We start from the raw sequence: 17,288 nt of genomic DNA, 5'->3' as shown, positions 1-17,288 counted from the left end.
TAAAAGCACCCAAGAAAGGCTAAGAATATCTGCAAGGGGCTGCCCAATCCAACTGTTACTGACCACACTGTACAAAGTTGATCTTTTGTCTGGGCACCTTTAGGTCCGTAATAGATTTTTGGCAAAGCTGCCCTCCTACCCACCTCTATCCAATATGTATACATCTATAAGGCATATAAACAAGCTGTATTTATTCTACAGATACAATTTCAACATAGTGTAGATTAATTAAACACAAAATTGTAAAACATTGGAGCATATTGATCCACAGATTGTGGTATTTTTTGTTGATAGCACACTTCTTGCCCTAAGGTGACTACGCTCACTACCAATATTGTATCTATGAAGAAACTCCCTATACTATACACCTGATTTGGACTACAAACACCAACTCTCTTCTCATCTCTATAACACAGAAGGGATGTTCTTTAGTTCACAAAAGATAACACTGAAATATCAGGAATTTACAAGAAGACTGGGATTCTGGCAAGATCAATTGTTTTCTTTTAATAATAGCCTGAAAAAAGAAAACGAATGCAGCTACCACATCTTCTGTTCTTAGGTTTAGATCCTTTAGTTAGACTGTGGCCTTTATTTGTTATAATATTTACAGATTTTTTTTTAAATGGTTCTTATTTTAGTAAACAGTTTATACCTACTTTTTATAGTTCATTACAAAATATTTTAGGAATTTTCTGAAGAATTAAAATGTTAATTAAAAAACGTGTCCCATTTAAAGCTTCTATTCTTGTTTGACCCAGCTGGTATTTTTTTCTATATGGCTCCCTTATTTTCTAGGCAAATGTACTGCCATGACTCCATTGAGCTACTGCATGCTCAATGGAGTACTAAAACTGGCATAAGACGGCTCAAATTTCGTACCGTTCCTACAGAAATTAGAGCCGTGGGTCGTCCTGCAATTATCGGTCGAGCAGTGACTGCATCTTATCAGGTGCTACAGCTGCTGAATACAATAAATAGATGTTGTCTGATCCCCGCTACCACTGGCTCCCTTTCGGACTGCCAAACTGGCACCTTCAGGCTCTTCTTCCCTTCACTCCGTCAATCTAAGATCCACTGATGTCATCATGTCCAGTGGCGTAACAATCGCCATAGCGACCCAGGCGGCCGCTATGGGGCCCGGGCACAGTGGGGCTCTGGCACAGTGGGGCCCGGCCAGGGCCGCCTGGGTCGCTATGGCATGTGGGGGTGCTGGCTGTCACAGACACAGCTCAGTAACGGCTACGGCACATTTCCCCTCATAGCCGCTGCGGAGCTGTGTTAGTGACAGCCAGCCGCTGCGGCAGATGAGGGCGGTGTTTGGAATGGAGGAGGCGGGGCCCGCCTCCTCTTACATCACTGGCCAGCGACCTGAGAGCAGGTGGGGCCAGTGATGTAAGAGAAGGCGGGGCCCGTCGATAGCAGAGGAGGCGGGGCCCGGGAACGGAACAGGAGTCGAGGACGGAACAGGAGTCGGGGCCCGGCGACCACAGAGGCGCTGACAGGTAAGAGATCTCAGACCCTGCAGAGCCCTCTATATAGAGTCTATGGTGGGCTCTGCAGGGTCACTCTCCGCTGGGGCTCTGCAAGTGGCATGACTAGCAATCACGGGGCCCCATACAAAATTTTGCTATGGGACCCTGTGATTTCTAGTTACGCACGTCACGTCCAAGGTAGGTTCCATAGACCTGCATTAGACATGAGGATGCCAAGGAATGTCCGATCTGTAAATGTCAGATTGTGTGCACCAAAATACTGAAGCACTTAAGGCAATGTTTTAATTTAAGAACAGTTGTAAAATATGCACCATTACCGGAGTGGTGTAAATATTGTAGTGAGGAGGGGCGACAGCAACAATTACCACTGCAGCAAAGAGGTAAGGGAAGGATGGGTATAGACGGCCAGCGAGTTGCAGCAATGGAGAAAATTTAGGATGATTATGTAAGCGCGCTCAAATCTGGCACACAGCTATGTGACAAATTAACGAATGGTTGCACGCCACTTATATTATTCTGTTGCAAGAAATGACAGTTTACCAAGCATAGAGAAATTGGCGCAATCAGGAGGTGTCTTGCTGCACTCCTTTCCAGATATCCCAAAATATGCAATTGGGTGCTTGTAATGACTACGGGTGGCACCGTTGGTAGCAAAGCTTGATACAAATGTCACCAGCACTCCAAAGTAGCATTTACATTTTAAAAAGTTCATTTATTGACAAATTCTGTCACTCAGACAAGCTATTTTGGGGCTGCGCAGGGTCCCTACATCAGACTCAGAAAGGATGTAATTTCTGATGAAGGGACCCTGCGCGACCCCGAAAGCGATTGCCTGAGTGACAGAATTTGTCAATAAATGAAAGTTTTTTGATTGGAGTGCTGGTGACATTTCAATCAGTCTTTGTTAGTCCCCCCATTATGTGTATCAGACGAAAAGGAGTGTTCATGAATTCCCAAGGGAGTAATCACAGGAAGCCGATATCCCAGGAGTTCAATATGATGTTATGATACAGATGTTACTAGGGTTGCACCGATACCAAGTACCGTACTCGGTACAAGTACAGATGCATTTTTGAGCGCCAAGACTAGACTAGAGAGCAATTCAAAAGTTAGGAGGCAGCTGTCATTTGTAAGGAGCACACGGAGCTCCTTGGATTTGTACATCTCTGTTTTAATGTATGATTTTGTTTTTATAAATATAAATAAAGGGATGCACCGATACCAGTTTTGCGAGTTCAAGTACTGGTACTTGCCGAGTACTTACAGATTACTGACGAGTACTGATACATTTTTGTTTATTGTCATGTGAGAGTTTTTCTAAAATAATATCGACTAATGATTTCAGGACAGTGGTGGGGCGCCAGAGCCAGGTCCCAGCTGCAACCACTGCAACCCTGGTAGTTCTCATGAAAATGCCAAGTACTCGAAAAGTATCGGTGCATCCCTAAATGTTACCATTTCATTCCTGCACTCCAGACCAACAATCATTCTCAAAGCTCTAGCAGTGTCTTGCAGGGCACACCAATGTGTTGCTGGTAGTGTAAAAGCCAAATCCACTCTCTCACAGTGGGACAAACATCTCTTCAACCGCCTGCAATTAGGTTCCCTTTCCAATTCTCACTGTAAAACCTTCCACCGGGAGCTTACTGAAAGTGGAATCACAGACCGAATAGTGGAGACCCAGGAGTACCAAGTAATAAAAGTTTAATCCACTTACATAAATAGGTTAAACGTGTTCCATCATCACACAAGAGTCTCTGGCTGTACTCTGCACACCTGCAGTTAGTGCATTTTCTTCCTGCCAACATATGTACTTGTGACACTTTTTTGTAGGCCATTGTTTTATTTTTCAAGTATTGCAGAAATGTTTTAAAGTGACAAATGGAAAACGGGTGTATTTTCAATAAAGTTTTATACTGAAATGCAGTAAGTGTGACGTGTACATCTAGCGTTCTTTCTCTCTTTTTTTTCCTTTATAACCCTGGCTGTCTTAAAAGAAAAACAAAACAAAAACTAAAACATTCAAAAATTATTATTTCAGATTTTCGTTTAAAGCTGAACACCAAGGAAATGTTATCTTAACCCTTGCAGTGGGGCTACCCCCGCACTGCAGGGGTTAAGTGTTTATATGTCTAGGCTCAAAAATAACAAAAGTTCTTCTCACATGATCCTCTGAGCCAGCATGCTCTTAGCCCGGTCCATGGAGTCTCTCTCACCCTCCTCTGCAGTGATGGTTCTCACGTCCTGTACACTGTGTATAGAATTCAGAGGAGGGGGAGAGAGGCTCCAGGGATTGGTCTAAGAGCAAGCCATCTCAGAGGATCGGGTGAGTATAACTTTGTTATTTTTGAATCTAGATACAAAGTACGTAACCCTTGCAGTACGGGTGTAGCCCCACTGCAAGATTTAATAAAACATTTCCTTGGAAAGCCTGGTGTTTCAGGGCTTGTAAAGCATCTTTCTTTTCCTGTGCAGCTGTGAGTTTTGGGAAGTCCTGCCAACCTTCGTGTGTTCCCCTCTTGTGGCTTTTGCCATGGTATAAAAAAAGTAATGAATGTACTACTTTTTTTCACCACAGTGCTTGGTATTGCAGTACTGCGCATTGTGCTGTGCTGCAATGCATGACTTCCAGGATGGCAATGCAACCCACTAATACTGCACCCTAGGTGTGCTGTGTAATGGCGTGTGCTAAGTAGACTAATGCGTTTAAGGCAATGCTGTGGTGTGAACAGACACAGCGTAATTCACAAAAGGGGGAAGAGTTTGGAGAAAGCAGGAGAAATAAACAATCTAGGACAACATAGATGAACTGGAAAGTGAGCTGAATTGGAGAATTTTTCCAAATCGGCTATGTTGTCCTAGATTGCTCACTTCTCCTGGCTTCTCCAAACTCTTCACCCTTTTGTGAATAACCCTTCTAGTGTTTTGTAGGCATTGGAAATTAAAACTACTTGCTAGTTCCTTATATCTTTTATGGATTCTGTATATTTCCTGGATCTGCACACCTGTTGATTCACTATTCAGTCCGTTGGATTGTTAAAAAATGTATTTTCACTACACTGCAATGCGAGGTATTGTGGTATTTCCGCCACAAGATACATTGGGGTGCCATTCAAATGAATGGCAACGTACCTACCTAGCAACCAGTACCACATGCTAGGAACGCTATGCGATGGGGTACAATAAATACATAAATAACATGCGTTTAGCACAGCACTAGGGTGTGAACAATACTGCATGTAACATGCTTCAGCAATTTGCAGTGCAATTCATTTTTTAATAGTACTGCAACTCGCTAAGGGAATACACATGAATTGCCACGTACTGCATTGCAAAAAATATCACATATCCATTTTTTGGGATGTTTTGGCGCGTTGCCAGCCCATTCTTGATGCAACACACATTAGCACACAAAGAAGGCGTGTTAAAGCAATGCAGCAGGATGCCAAGGTGTGAATTGGCTTTTGAATAAACAGCACATGATTAAACCTTTGAACTGGATACAGCAGCAGCAGCTTATCTAGAGCTTGCATTGAGCTAACAATAAAATACAACATTCTGATAGAGCATCAATATTCATTTATTTGATTAAAGTCTATAAAATACTTACTCAATTCCCCATGCTTAACACTGGTGTTTGAAAATTCTTTAGCTGTGCATTTCTGCTGACAGGGTCCCCTTTGAAGAAACATTTAACAATTGTCAAGCCCTTGCCCCAAGCAGTATGATAAGTGAATGCCAAGGGCATGATTGGACTATGAAGGCTAGAGGGGCCCCGGGATGGAAAGCATTTAGTTAGGTAATTCCTAACAATGACATTCTCTTATTTGATGCTTTTCAGTCTATTGATTGTCATATCTGCTGGATCAGTGCAAAAACATACTTGTTGATACCAGAAATCTTGTCAGCTGATAACCTCCTGTGCACCCTGCCTGGGCTGTTATCAGTTATATTGTTTGTGACTACCTCTGAGGACTACAGTCCTCTCCTCTGTGTAATGGGGAATCGGACAGGGAGAAGTGTATGTAGTCCTGTTCTAAGATGACAACACCACTGCTCCATAGATACAGTAGAATGAGGGAGCATCCTCCCCCTAGGACAGGAACTTTATTACTGGCAGGATCAGCAGGCACAAATAAAGGGAGAAAAGCCTGAAAAAAGAATATGAATGCAGGCCCCATATAGGATTGGTAAGCAGCAATATAGAACTTGAATTATTACTTCTAGTGGCTGCAGTTTAAGCAATCCCATATTTATATATTACGACATATATTGTTTAAGCGTGATGTTAAAGAGAACCTGTCAAAATAGATATAAAGCAAACTGCCATTGCTATTTTTTCCCCAAAGAGACATATCCAGGGCTGTCATCCTTATTCTTGCTTTACTATGTACTAAATCACCGACCCAGATCAATCATGTACATATCAGGTGTCCTGACAGGTCAGGGACTCAACAAGTTGCAAAGAAAGATATGGATGAGAGCCCAGGAGCACTCACCTTCAAAAGCAAATCAGCAACCACAGCTGCCATATTTCTTTAATGAGAGGTTCTTTTCTTCCCTATCTCCTTTTTGCTTACTTGTTGTTGCCATGATGCAAGTTATAGGAGGTTGCGGGTTGAAGGAGAAAAGTTATGTAAATGAGAATGCAATGTTCTGAAAGCTTTAGAGAGAATACAGGGAGCGCTGTTCCCCCCAGAAATACATTATTTACTATTTACTATTAACATTCTTTCAGCATCTACAGTATCTTCTTAGAACAAATAGCTTGGACAACTTGCTCTGTATAAACCTAGCAATATCAACGTAATGGGCAATAATGACTTGCTGCAATCCTCATTCTTCCAAAATACACAAAGGCTGGGTTCACACTGTTGCACTTCAGTAATTCTTAATAGCACCACAATGTAACTTGACAATGGACATTCGTTGCAGCACACCCCAATGCACAGTAATGCCCTACTGTGTGTTGCGGTGCGCTTGAAAAAAAAAAGTACATTCACCATTTTTGGTGCATTCTGCAGCCAATTCAAATGATTGGGCTGCTTTAACACACCAGCTGATAAAAACAACAAAAAAAACAAAAATAAAATGCCTCCATCACTCTCTTTCTTTATTGGACTGGGTCTGCTGTGACACTCATGCTTTAAAAGGTTCAAAAGAAGACACACCCGGGGAACACCAAACCAAATCTCAAATATAGATTATGCGTTTTCCAGTATAATAATGGCATATCATTAAAAAAAAATCAATATAATAAACATAAAAAATGTTGTGATAGGATTGTAATAAATACACATTTACAGTTGTATATGGAGATTAAGTATTTGCATTTGCTTATTATCTAGCATAACGCTATACTGTATATTGTGTATGTTTTTATAAATATGTTTTATTCAAAAATGTTATACATTTTGGTGGATGAAATGTAAGTATACAGTGACCTGCTATAAGTGTACATAATTCACACCCTACGTGCCACATACCTGTACATATTTGCACAGAATATATGTTTAGCAAAGTCCAAAAGATACCAAAATGCGACAACCAGAGGAAGTAAAAGGGATTTGTCTTTTTATTTTCCTATCCACACTGCAGAAACAATTTATTTACAAATAGGCAAAACACAGCTATTTTAAACATGTATGACCTTATATATAAATGAGTGCCAGCATAATTATGTTTCATTATTCAAATGCGGATGTTCTTTAGATCAGTGTTAATGTGCTCACGTTGAGTATAAAGTCTTTTTTCAGGCCGGAGGGAGCAAATGTCATTTTACAAAGAACATATTTAACACATTACAAATCAAGATACAAAGTGCAGTGACCCATTCCAACTCATTTTTCAATACTTCTGTAGTGAGGAAAGGTTAAATCGGGTTGCTATAGGACACTGCACTCTTGATATCATCATGTTTTTTGCACTTCAATATTAAATAGGCCTGATAATATTGCAATGTTTAATATCTACACGCAAAAGGTTATGGAAATGCCTAAGAATAGATTTAAAGTCAAGTAATAAGACTTCTGCCAAAAAATATATTTACACAAGGGGGCGGAGAGCCTTTTCTTCTGTGACATTTGTATAAATAATCTGAGCAAATTAATTTATCTTTTCATATATAATTGTCACTTAGGCAATGTCCCCTTAATATGTAGGCCACTATGGTCATGGTTTAAATTCAGTTTATTATTATAAAAAAAAAAAAAAAACACTTTAAATTGTCCTCTGTCCATATTATAGGAGACCCAAGAGGATCTTTCAAAAAAAGTCATCCCTTGGTAATCGGCCAAAATGGGAATGATGAAAAAGACAGTCACTCTTTTTTAATATTATCTATAGATGGGCCTGTACACTTCCCCTTTTTGTTTTGATGGGTTTTTGTATGTTTGGAAAGGTGATCACTCCTCATAAACCGCTTTCCACATTCTTGGCACCCAAAACGTTTCTCTCCTGTATGAGTCCTTAGATGCCGCTGAAGCTCATCAGATCTGGTGAAGCTTTTGCCACAGAAGACCCAGTTACAGATAAAAGGTCTTTCTCCAGCATGCCAGCGCAAATGGGCTTTGAGATGTGAGGTCTTTCCGTAAACTTTTCCACAACCTGGAAGATGGCAGATGTGAAGCTTCTTTTTCCCTGGTTCCTCATTGTTTGGAGAAGCCTGGCAGTTGGGGCACTTACACCTTCTACATCGTCTAGTGGAGCTTAGCAGAGTTTTGGAGGAGCTCGAGAGAAGTGCTGCAAGTTGAGGCTGTGGTCCCACCATCAAGGAGTTTGTCAAATGGAAGGAATGAAGGTTATTTGGATTTGTTTGTTGCAAACTCCACCAGGTCTGCTCATCCATGTGTGCTGTCTGAATGTGTCTTTGGGTCAAGGGTGTAGGGGTTTGCATAAAGCCAGAGAAGTCCTGAGTGATAGTGTTTGAGTCTTGGAAATGGTATGCATGGTTAGTTGGAACTTGTGGTGCCAATATCTTTACAGGAGACAAATCAAATGAGTAGACATTGGGGTCAGCTGGAGGAGTCAGTGGCAGCTCATGAGTTCCTACTGCCTGCATATGACTGGTATACTGAACTTTAGGGACACCAAAGGTCACAGCATGAGATCCCATTCCTGTGCTGGGAGGAACGTCATTTCCCCACAAAGGAAACATTGCTGGTGCTGCTCCAGCTGGGCTGGAAGAGGACTGTGAGTAATCCCAATGGTTTGGCTTAGGTGCAATTACTGAGCGACAGACTGAAGGGAGTACGTTCAGTGTTGGAAAGGGCCCTGTGTCCGGGGAGGAATTAGGGGTTCTATCCTAAAATACAAAAGGGAAAAAGGTAAGGTTACTGTGGATGGAAAATTGGCAGAAAAAAAACACCATATGCACTGCGTATACATACAAAGGAATTTATCTGATATGGCAAAAAGCAATCAGTCAAAAGCCATAATCACTAATCAGAAACCATGTTCATTGAACTAACTGCTCTAAAAACAGGAAAAGGTAAAATGGGGTGGGTTGTTATAGGCTGTGGCACACTACTTCTTTGCACCTCCTTATTGCTCAATAATGTAACCAAAAGAAATGAGTTGACATATCCTTTGTTAAAGCATCTCATGCCAAAGTAAAAACATTATAGAAAACAACATAATAACACCTCGTGTTTGACTACCAAATGTATGTGATTGTTTTGTTCATGTTATCAGGTACATAATATAAATATATTCCTATATATTATTTGGACTTGCAAGGGTAGCCACCCAACATGTCCAAAGAAACACGTATGACACGTCAGAATATAGTTGGTAAGGGTTGCTATTGACTAAAGCTGCCTACACATTTTACAGTCCAACTGTACCATCTGGTGCAATCTCCTTTAGATGTTCCAACAATTTGGTGGTGGTGGTTGGGGGGAGGGGTGTAACCTTTGTAATTCAATGCAATCTATTCAATTTATATTCAGTCAGGTAGGCCCTTAAGCTACAAAACTGCTGAGAAATCTAAAGGTGATTGCTCAATCAGGCTGTAATTTGTGTGGCCAACTTCACAGTTCCAGAGCAACTAACACAAACACCAAAGCTAAAGCCATACCTATACTGTTTAGATGTGCATCATAAACTTTGCAAAATGCAATAGCAAATGTAGTAATTTATTTTTCACAAGTATGCATGCCATTACACTGAATGAATAAGGAAAACAGGATAATAAACCTGGGACTGCTCATCATTGCAGGCAACCAAAAGGAAACATACATAACTGCATATACTCCTCTTACTAGGTCTTACCATAGTGTTCTGGGGTCTGCCAAATACTATAGCACCACAATGCGTTTTAGTGTGCAAATATACCCGAGGCTAAAAGTGATAAAGTGCTGATTTCACTGCCACTATCTTTTCACAAAGATAACCTATAATGAAGAATTAAGGTAAGCCAACATCTTGGAAGCGGAGAGTGTCTGAAAACCTTCATTATTAGAGTTAAACATTTTCTGAAATGTGGAGACGCTTAAAGGGACACTAAACTCAGGAGTTAAATCTTTAAATCACTTCCAGGTACCTTAACTATTAACAACAATGTATCTTATTTGTGTATCACTTGGCTGTAGATCATCAAATCCTCTGAATTCATTCTGACATTATTCTTCCTTCTAGAGGGTGGCTACTTATGTTCCTCATGGTCCATGTGTGTGTTGTAAAGTAGTCACAACTCCAAGATTACTCTTGTGATGGACTACAATCTCATGTTTACTTTACTCATTTCTATTTAGATTGTAGTCCATCACAGGAGTGATCTTGGACTGGTGGCTACTTAACAACACATACAAGGACCATGGGGAACAAAAGTAGCCACCCTCCAGAAGGAAGGACAGTGTCAGCATGAATTCAGACATGATTTAAGGAGCTACAGCCGAGTGATACACACATACGATACATTTTTGTTAATAGTTAAGGTACTTGAATGCATTTTTAAGGTTTAACTCCTGAGTTTAGTGTCACTTTAATAAAACTCCAAAAAAGTTATTTTATTATGCAGCATAAAGTCAAAGTCAAGTCTATATCTGATGCTGCTTTAGTCATTTAAAATAAATATGATCTACATAAGAGCAGGGCACCTAAAACTCTTTCCCTTTCCTGCATTTGTATTTTTAGGATTGAAATGTGAAACCAATGTCAAACATTTGTGGATAAAATCTTCAGCCAGCCTTACAGCCAGCTTCTGGAACACATTCTTGATGACTAGAGAACAAGTGGAATGTTACCTATAGCAATCAAAGTGATTGATCCATTTCCCTGAGCCACTAAAAAACAAGTCCTGGCAGGTTGCGAGGAGGAAAAGCAATGCTACATGGCTGGGTCTTATACACTGCATTGTGTGTGCACTCTGCTCCCTTTCTGGCCACATCAGCTTTGTAATAAACCCCATTAGTTACAGGTGACACAGAACGGAGAATGGAGATTGAGTGATTTCACTTCACTCCTGCAAATACATTGTAATGATAAATAAATGTTTTTTTTTTATCTTAACCAGAAATTAAATACAATTCATTTAATGGTGCACCACTATAACCAGCATGCCAAATACAATATGCTATGTATAGACGAGGGAATGCCACCACGTTACCTACTTGCTTTTGTTTCAAATATTACATTTTAGATTGTAAGCTCTCACAAGGAAGCACTTCTAATCCTCTCGTATGGTACATATAATTGTGTTGTAACTGTGCTGTCTCCCCTTATTTTTAAAAGCCCTGTGCAAACTGTTGGCACTGTATAAATTCTGTATAACAGGAATTGGCAAACTCAGGAATACATTCAGTGAATTGCCAACTTTTACAGCAGTTAAGAATCTCCTTTTACTAGGACAAATAAAAAAAGCTGTAAGCCGTAGAAAGCAGATTAGTTTTTCATTGGCAGTTTATTGTCTCATAAATGGTATAAACTGTAAAAGTAAAATGCTCTCACCAGCAGGACCCTCTCAACCATCTTGTATGAAATTGCATTGTAACTATACTGTCTTCCTTTATATTGTAAAGCTGCGCAAACTGTGGGCGCTATATAATTCTGTATACTAATCATAATAATGATAATGATGTGCATGTGTCCCAGACATCTTTCACTTCAATGTGTTAGAACCTTTCTCTCTCCTATGACCGGCCAAGTCTTAAAGGACTACCCCAAACTGTGATGCGATATACTCAGCTGGACCCAAGAAGAGGACCAGCCAAAAACCAACACCAGTGTCCGATAGTATAGTGCAATTCAACAATGTAGATATAATTTAGCAAAAACAAATAAAGGATTTCTGTATATGGATTAAAAAAAAACACATAGCCCTGAAGTTTCCTACAAAATATATTATAAGCAAAATATATTATCCTACAAAATATATTATAAGCAATTATTTCTTACCTGTAGATATGCCTGTAAAGTATGCTCTCTGTTAAGAAGGACCAGAGAAGCCATGAGGTTCAGTGTGCAGTTAGTGGTTGCTTTAAGTGGATCCTATCATCCCCAGATCAGAACTAGATGATTCTGTGCTCCCAACTCTCAGACACTGTTTGATCCTTCACAGTGCAAACTTTTTTTCCCCTTTTTTTTGACTAGCCATCAGCCAATCAGGAGTGTGTGTTAGCGTTGTCTTTGATGTGAGGAAGCTAACCAATCATTAAAATAGATTGAACCGTTTTCAAAGCAGGGTCTAGTTGAATCTTCCTTTAAATGCACAGACCCCCTGCTGGTGGTGTCTGTTATGTATGCATATGGAGGGCTCTGCTGCTATCAGGATGTATACAGGGGTTTTGTGGGGATCTTGTTTTTCTTCTATTTCATCTCTTTTAAAGCTGCGAGGGGTATCCTGAGCACATTTGTGGTCATTATAGGAAAGAATTGTGCAAAAGGAAACAACCTAGATATGCATGATACTGCTACACCAGAGGCCTAATTGTTCTGTCCCAAGGTACCCTCTGGCTGATGGAGGGTTAAAGTGGTTAATAAATTAATCTATTTCCAGTGAGGGTGAGCAGTCTGGTGCTGTGCTGCTAATAAAGAGCATCCGGTAAACATCTGTCATGTCAAAAATCACAGCACACGGTACCTGTCATGTTGTGCAGGGAAAATAGCTGTTTTATGTCACTGTTTACATCTTCTCTAGCCAGGCTGCTGCAACAGCAGTGAGAATGAGGATATCAGGCTGATCAAGGGCCAGGTATTGACAATTTCACTAAGCTGCCTAGATGCATGAGAATGCAAAAGGATGCTGTGATTAAGGAGCATCCTCCGAAAAAAATGGTTTCTTTCTGAAATAATATGATAAATATGGAATTGCAGAGAGTCTATAATTTTCACATCATTCATTTTTTATGTGTTACATTTTTAAACAGATCCTGATAAAATTCCTAGCTCTTTACATGGTGTAAAGCCAATAAGCAGTGACTGGCTGTTAGAAACATGTTAGAATTTTTTCGTGTGTGATGAGTACATCCGAGTTTTGCTCACCTTTATAAGGCCACATTGCTTACTGTAATTGTGCAGTGCATGGACACCTAGAGTTGGTGTAAATGTCTTTTAACTACTTCTAATGCCTATGTCTTCTACCTAACTCCTATGTCTGTCTTCTATCTACTCACTGCCAGAAGTGGTTTTAATATAACTGAAGGACATTATTGCAAGGGGCAGTGCAGGTGTAGCTATTCAGCAGCCTATTACAATCCCATTTTCTAGTGTAGGGCTTGAAGTGCACCAGACATGGTGATCATTTTGCTTCAGTACTTTCTGAGTCAGTGACCTGACTGCCTTCTTACCCATTGTGGTGCTTCCTTGGTTCTGGGTCAATGATTTGAAGAGCATTGAAGCCACAGACAAACATAATTTCATAGGAAAGTCTGATCTTTAATTTTACAATGATCAAATTCCTCCCTGTAGGGTCATTGTAAGGCTTAAGTGATGTTTAAATGGAGCACTTAGCAGGCAGTTCTCAATCGTGCCACCAAAATGCCCATATTAATGGAGTGTATTGAGAGTAATGGCTCAGAACACATGTGGGTCATTGATATTAGGTGGGTTGTGACACATTGGCCTGAATGTTATATGTACCATGTGTGCTACAGCTGCGTATTGAATTGCTGGACACCTATGACCGTGGATAGAATGCTACCTCAACAACACAGGGTGTTCAATCTTAATGGTGTAATGCAAGCATAATAATAATAAAAACTGAATTTGGATTTAGCAGTGTTAAGTTATTTGTTATTATTGGTAAGTCTAATATTACGTTTTGTTGAAGTTCTACAAAGATCATTATGAAACTGTTCCTAGGCCTCCTCTTTCACATCTGGTGTTTTTACACTTTACAGGTGAGGGTTTATTTCTATTCCCGTTATGTCTATTATGTTCTAATGTCAGTAAAGGTGCATTTCTATATGAAAGGAATGATTCAACTACTCCTATTGTTCCAGAACCTGTTCAGGGCAAGACTCTATCTTCACACACATTCAGCAGTTAAGTTTCTTGCCCTCAGCACCTGGAAGTAACACTTATTTAAACAGTAGTTACATTGTATTCTGTACACTATAACACAAGGCAATAACAATGTGATCTGCATGAGCATGTAATGGAAGAGGCAGCTCAATTACAATACAATACTGGGAAAAACAGCAAAAAATAAACACAAGACTGCTGTGCCAATTGAACTAGTAATGGTCTTTGTTTACCTGCCTTGTTAGATACATTTGACTGCGCACACTCCCAACTATGTATATTCTTTATATGTGTGGAGAAAATTTCAATTCAAAGGCATTATCCACTTTTAACAACAATGTGGAAAACGACTTGACTTGCAGCAGGATGGAGAATGGTAGGAGTCGCCTGCTCAGACCCCATTATCAGCTACTTGTTGACTTTAAAGTAAACCTGCCAATGCACACATTCCAATGCAACGTTTCAGTACTACAGTGAACCAAATGGTTCCTGCACATACCCTGGTCAAGCATATAAAGTTTTGGGCCGCATGTGGCCTCCTTACAACTTTTTTGCTGCTTTCACTTATTTAAAGTGACACTAAACTCAGGAATTTAATCTTAAAAATGCATTGAAGTACCCTAACTATTCACAAAAATGTGTCTTATTTGTGTATCACTCGGCTGTAGATCATCAAATCATCTCTGAATTTGTGCTGATACTGTCTTTCCTTCTGGAGGGTGGCTAATTTTGTTCCCCATGGTCCCTGCGTGTGTTGTTAAGTAGCCACCGCTCCAAGCTTGCTCACACACAAACAGTGCATCAGAAAAATGGTTTCAGGTGCATTTTTTCCTGTGTTGTGGTGCTTAATGCAATGCACACAATGCAATTTCACTTAGCATCACAGTGTAGTATAAATATGTGAATAGGTCCTAAACTAAAGTCATTTCAAGTTTTGTTTTTTTTATAAAAACATGTGAAAGAGATTAGTTTAGTACAGATAGTTTTATTAGTGCAAGTTAATGCTCTGTAAAAACATGTTTCTAAGTTTGATTTGTAAATATATATGTACACATGCAGAGACTCTTCTTCCTGCTTATTAGTGTTTTACAGTGATTGTGCTTGCTGATCCTTTCATCACATTGACAGGTTCTGCCAGTCTACAAGTGCTCATGCCACAGAAGCCTCTATTCTGGGCTCTGGCTCACACAATAAAAGTCGACAGTGCTTTATTTATTTTATAAAACGTATTATGAATTTTTCACAATATACATACATGCATGTAAGTTACATCTCCAGTAGGAGTAGGATGCCAGTGCTATATGCAAGAAATAAATACCATGTTTACTCAAATAATAATGAACGTGATTTAGTAATGCTGTTGATAAATGGGAATTGTAATGTCCACTGTAACCCAGCTACACTTGATAGAAACATATTAATTTATGTTAATTTAGTAAACATTTATTGTTTTGGTTCAAAGATTCCCTTTGAACTGTTCCAAAGATGACATCACTTTATAGAAGGGGGATGTGTTTGTCATTGTACTGCTTTTTCTTTGTGCTTTATTTTCTGTAAACTGTTACTATTGTTATGTCAATGTTTTCTTCATCCTATTTTTGCACCTGAACTCTCAGGAGTTGGATCCTAACAAAGTCAGCGCAAGAGCCTAATTAAGTCTTCTGCAGCATAAATCAAGCTGTTACTGAGCATTATAGCTGAAAGAGTTAAGGCTCCCAGGGAGCACAAATCAAGGGGAAGGGAAACTGTATCAAAGGGTTTTATTAAAAAGATAGAGAGAAGCATCTGTGTTTCTTTAAGGAGGCGGCTGGGAGTCCCTGTAACGTGTTTTATTGGGGAGAAGTTGTTAATTGCTCTGAGCACTGTCTTCCTGTCTTCATAGCATTGCCCAGCTGGGCTCTTTGATGTGCTAACAACACAAACAACATTTTGCAAATATTCCTTATTAGAAGAAAAGTGTATACCCCTCTCCAGCAGTAACTCATACAATCTCTGTTATTATACCATACTGTTTTGTATTGAACCGTGGAAGTTGATCTAATTTTTACTACTGCTATTCTAGGGAACTGGTATATACATTCATTTATTTTGAACCAGGGTAGGCTCGTCTGGCTATTTCTGGACAGTATATAGCTCTAGATATAATGTATATTTCTGCCAAAACACCCTCCATCAAACATAACTATGCACACTTCTATTCAATAAGTTCTGTTTACACCTGTACATGGCTATAGCATACTGCGATTCATGTAAAGGGCAGATGGGGACAGCTAAATTTAGTAGGATAGTTCTGGCTTCTGCAAGCACTAATTAGCGTAAGAAAACCTTATCTAATAACTGAGGCTGAAGTTTCAAGCTGGGTTCAAACTGTTGCGCTGTGAGAACATGTGTGTTAGTGCTCGCCTTACAGAAACATTCATGCTTCATGGCAGCCTAATGCACCTTGCCAACGGATGTGCATTGCAGCACACCACAGCATATGGTAATACACTAACGTGCATTGTGTTGGAAAAAGTACATGCACCTGTTTTGGTGCATTGGCAGATCATTTACACAAATGGTCTGCCTAAACTCAAATCACAATAACGTGCAGCATAATGCCCATCAACGCACTGCTGTAATGTGAACCCAGCCAAAGTATATGTGCATTTGCAGACTTCTAGTTATACTCTTATCATGGTGAAACAACAGGCTACTGGCTAAAATTTTCCAAACCGACTAATACCTTCTTCTAAAAGGTGTCTTTCCAAAGCATCCCAGTTATTGCTCAATCCTTCTAAAATTTCAGGTAGTAGATGATGCTCAATGTCCATGGAGACCTAAATGTATCTAATCTTCCATAGAAGAATTCTTGGAAATCAGATCAGAAATCAGTTTAATTTGTTCACCTGTGTTCCTTGTACATTGGTTCTGTTCATTTCTATGGCCCCTGTTCACAACTGAGCATTTTGTCGGGTGTTTTGTCACAAATTTTACCATTGAAGTCTATGGGACCAAAAAGCAATGTCATCTGCCAAAAAGTACCTCATGTACTTTTTCCAGCGACAGGCGTTTTTCTGCTTGCGACAAAATGTTCAGGTGTGAACAGGGGCCATATAAATGAATGGGATTCCTTGCCTTGAGCATTTGTTGCATTTACCTTTGAGTGACAAAATACCTAGGTGTGAACATGGACTTATGTTCCATAATGAGCCCAACCTCAATTGATGATATCTGTGCTTTTATTCTCAAACAACATGAGATGACATTTTGTGAGGCATACCAGAATATTTTAAGCAAACGAATGTCTCGCATTAAATTTGCCCTACAATATTGACTTACAAAGTTCTC

The 17,288-nt window shown here is 39.7% G+C and overlaps 1 protein-coding gene across 1 annotated transcript; it reads right to left on the bottom strand.

Moving 5' to 3' along the window:
- Window positions 1-7,815: 7,815 nt before the first annotated feature.
- Window positions 7,816-12,017, bottom strand: LOC108797920 (transcription factor Sp5-like). The gene is made up of 2 exons (XM_018569624.1): window positions 11,892-12,017; window positions 7,816-8,799 (listed from the first exon to the last, which is right to left on the bottom strand). Exons 1-2 carry the CDS (start codon window positions 11,943-11,945, stop codon window positions 7,816-7,818), a joined length of 1,038 nt encoding a protein of 345 aa, XP_018425126.1. The 5' UTR covers window positions 11,946-12,017.
- Window positions 12,018-17,288: the final 5,271 nt, after the last annotated feature.

Source organism: Nanorana parkeri, unplaced genomic scaffold (genome assembly GCF_000935625.1).
Source record: "Nanorana parkeri isolate BGI_ZX_2015 unplaced genomic scaffold, ASM93562v1 scaffold35, whole genome shotgun sequence".
NCBI lineage: Eukaryota > Metazoa > Chordata > Amphibia > Anura > Dicroglossidae > Nanorana > Nanorana parkeri.
This window is presented reverse-complemented; position numbering and strand designations above follow the sequence as displayed.

What these genes read in the sequence shown, in the direction of transcription:
- LOC108797920 (XM_018569624.1), bottom strand. Translation starts at nt 11,945, where the DNA reads ATGGCTTCTCTGGTCCTTCTTAACAGAGAGCATACTTTACAGGCATAT. An exon ending in CTTTACAGGCATATCTACAG is followed by an intron (nt 8,800 to 11,891) that starts GTAAGAAATAAT and finishes TTTGTATTTTAG; the next exon opens with GATAGAACCCCTAATTCCTC.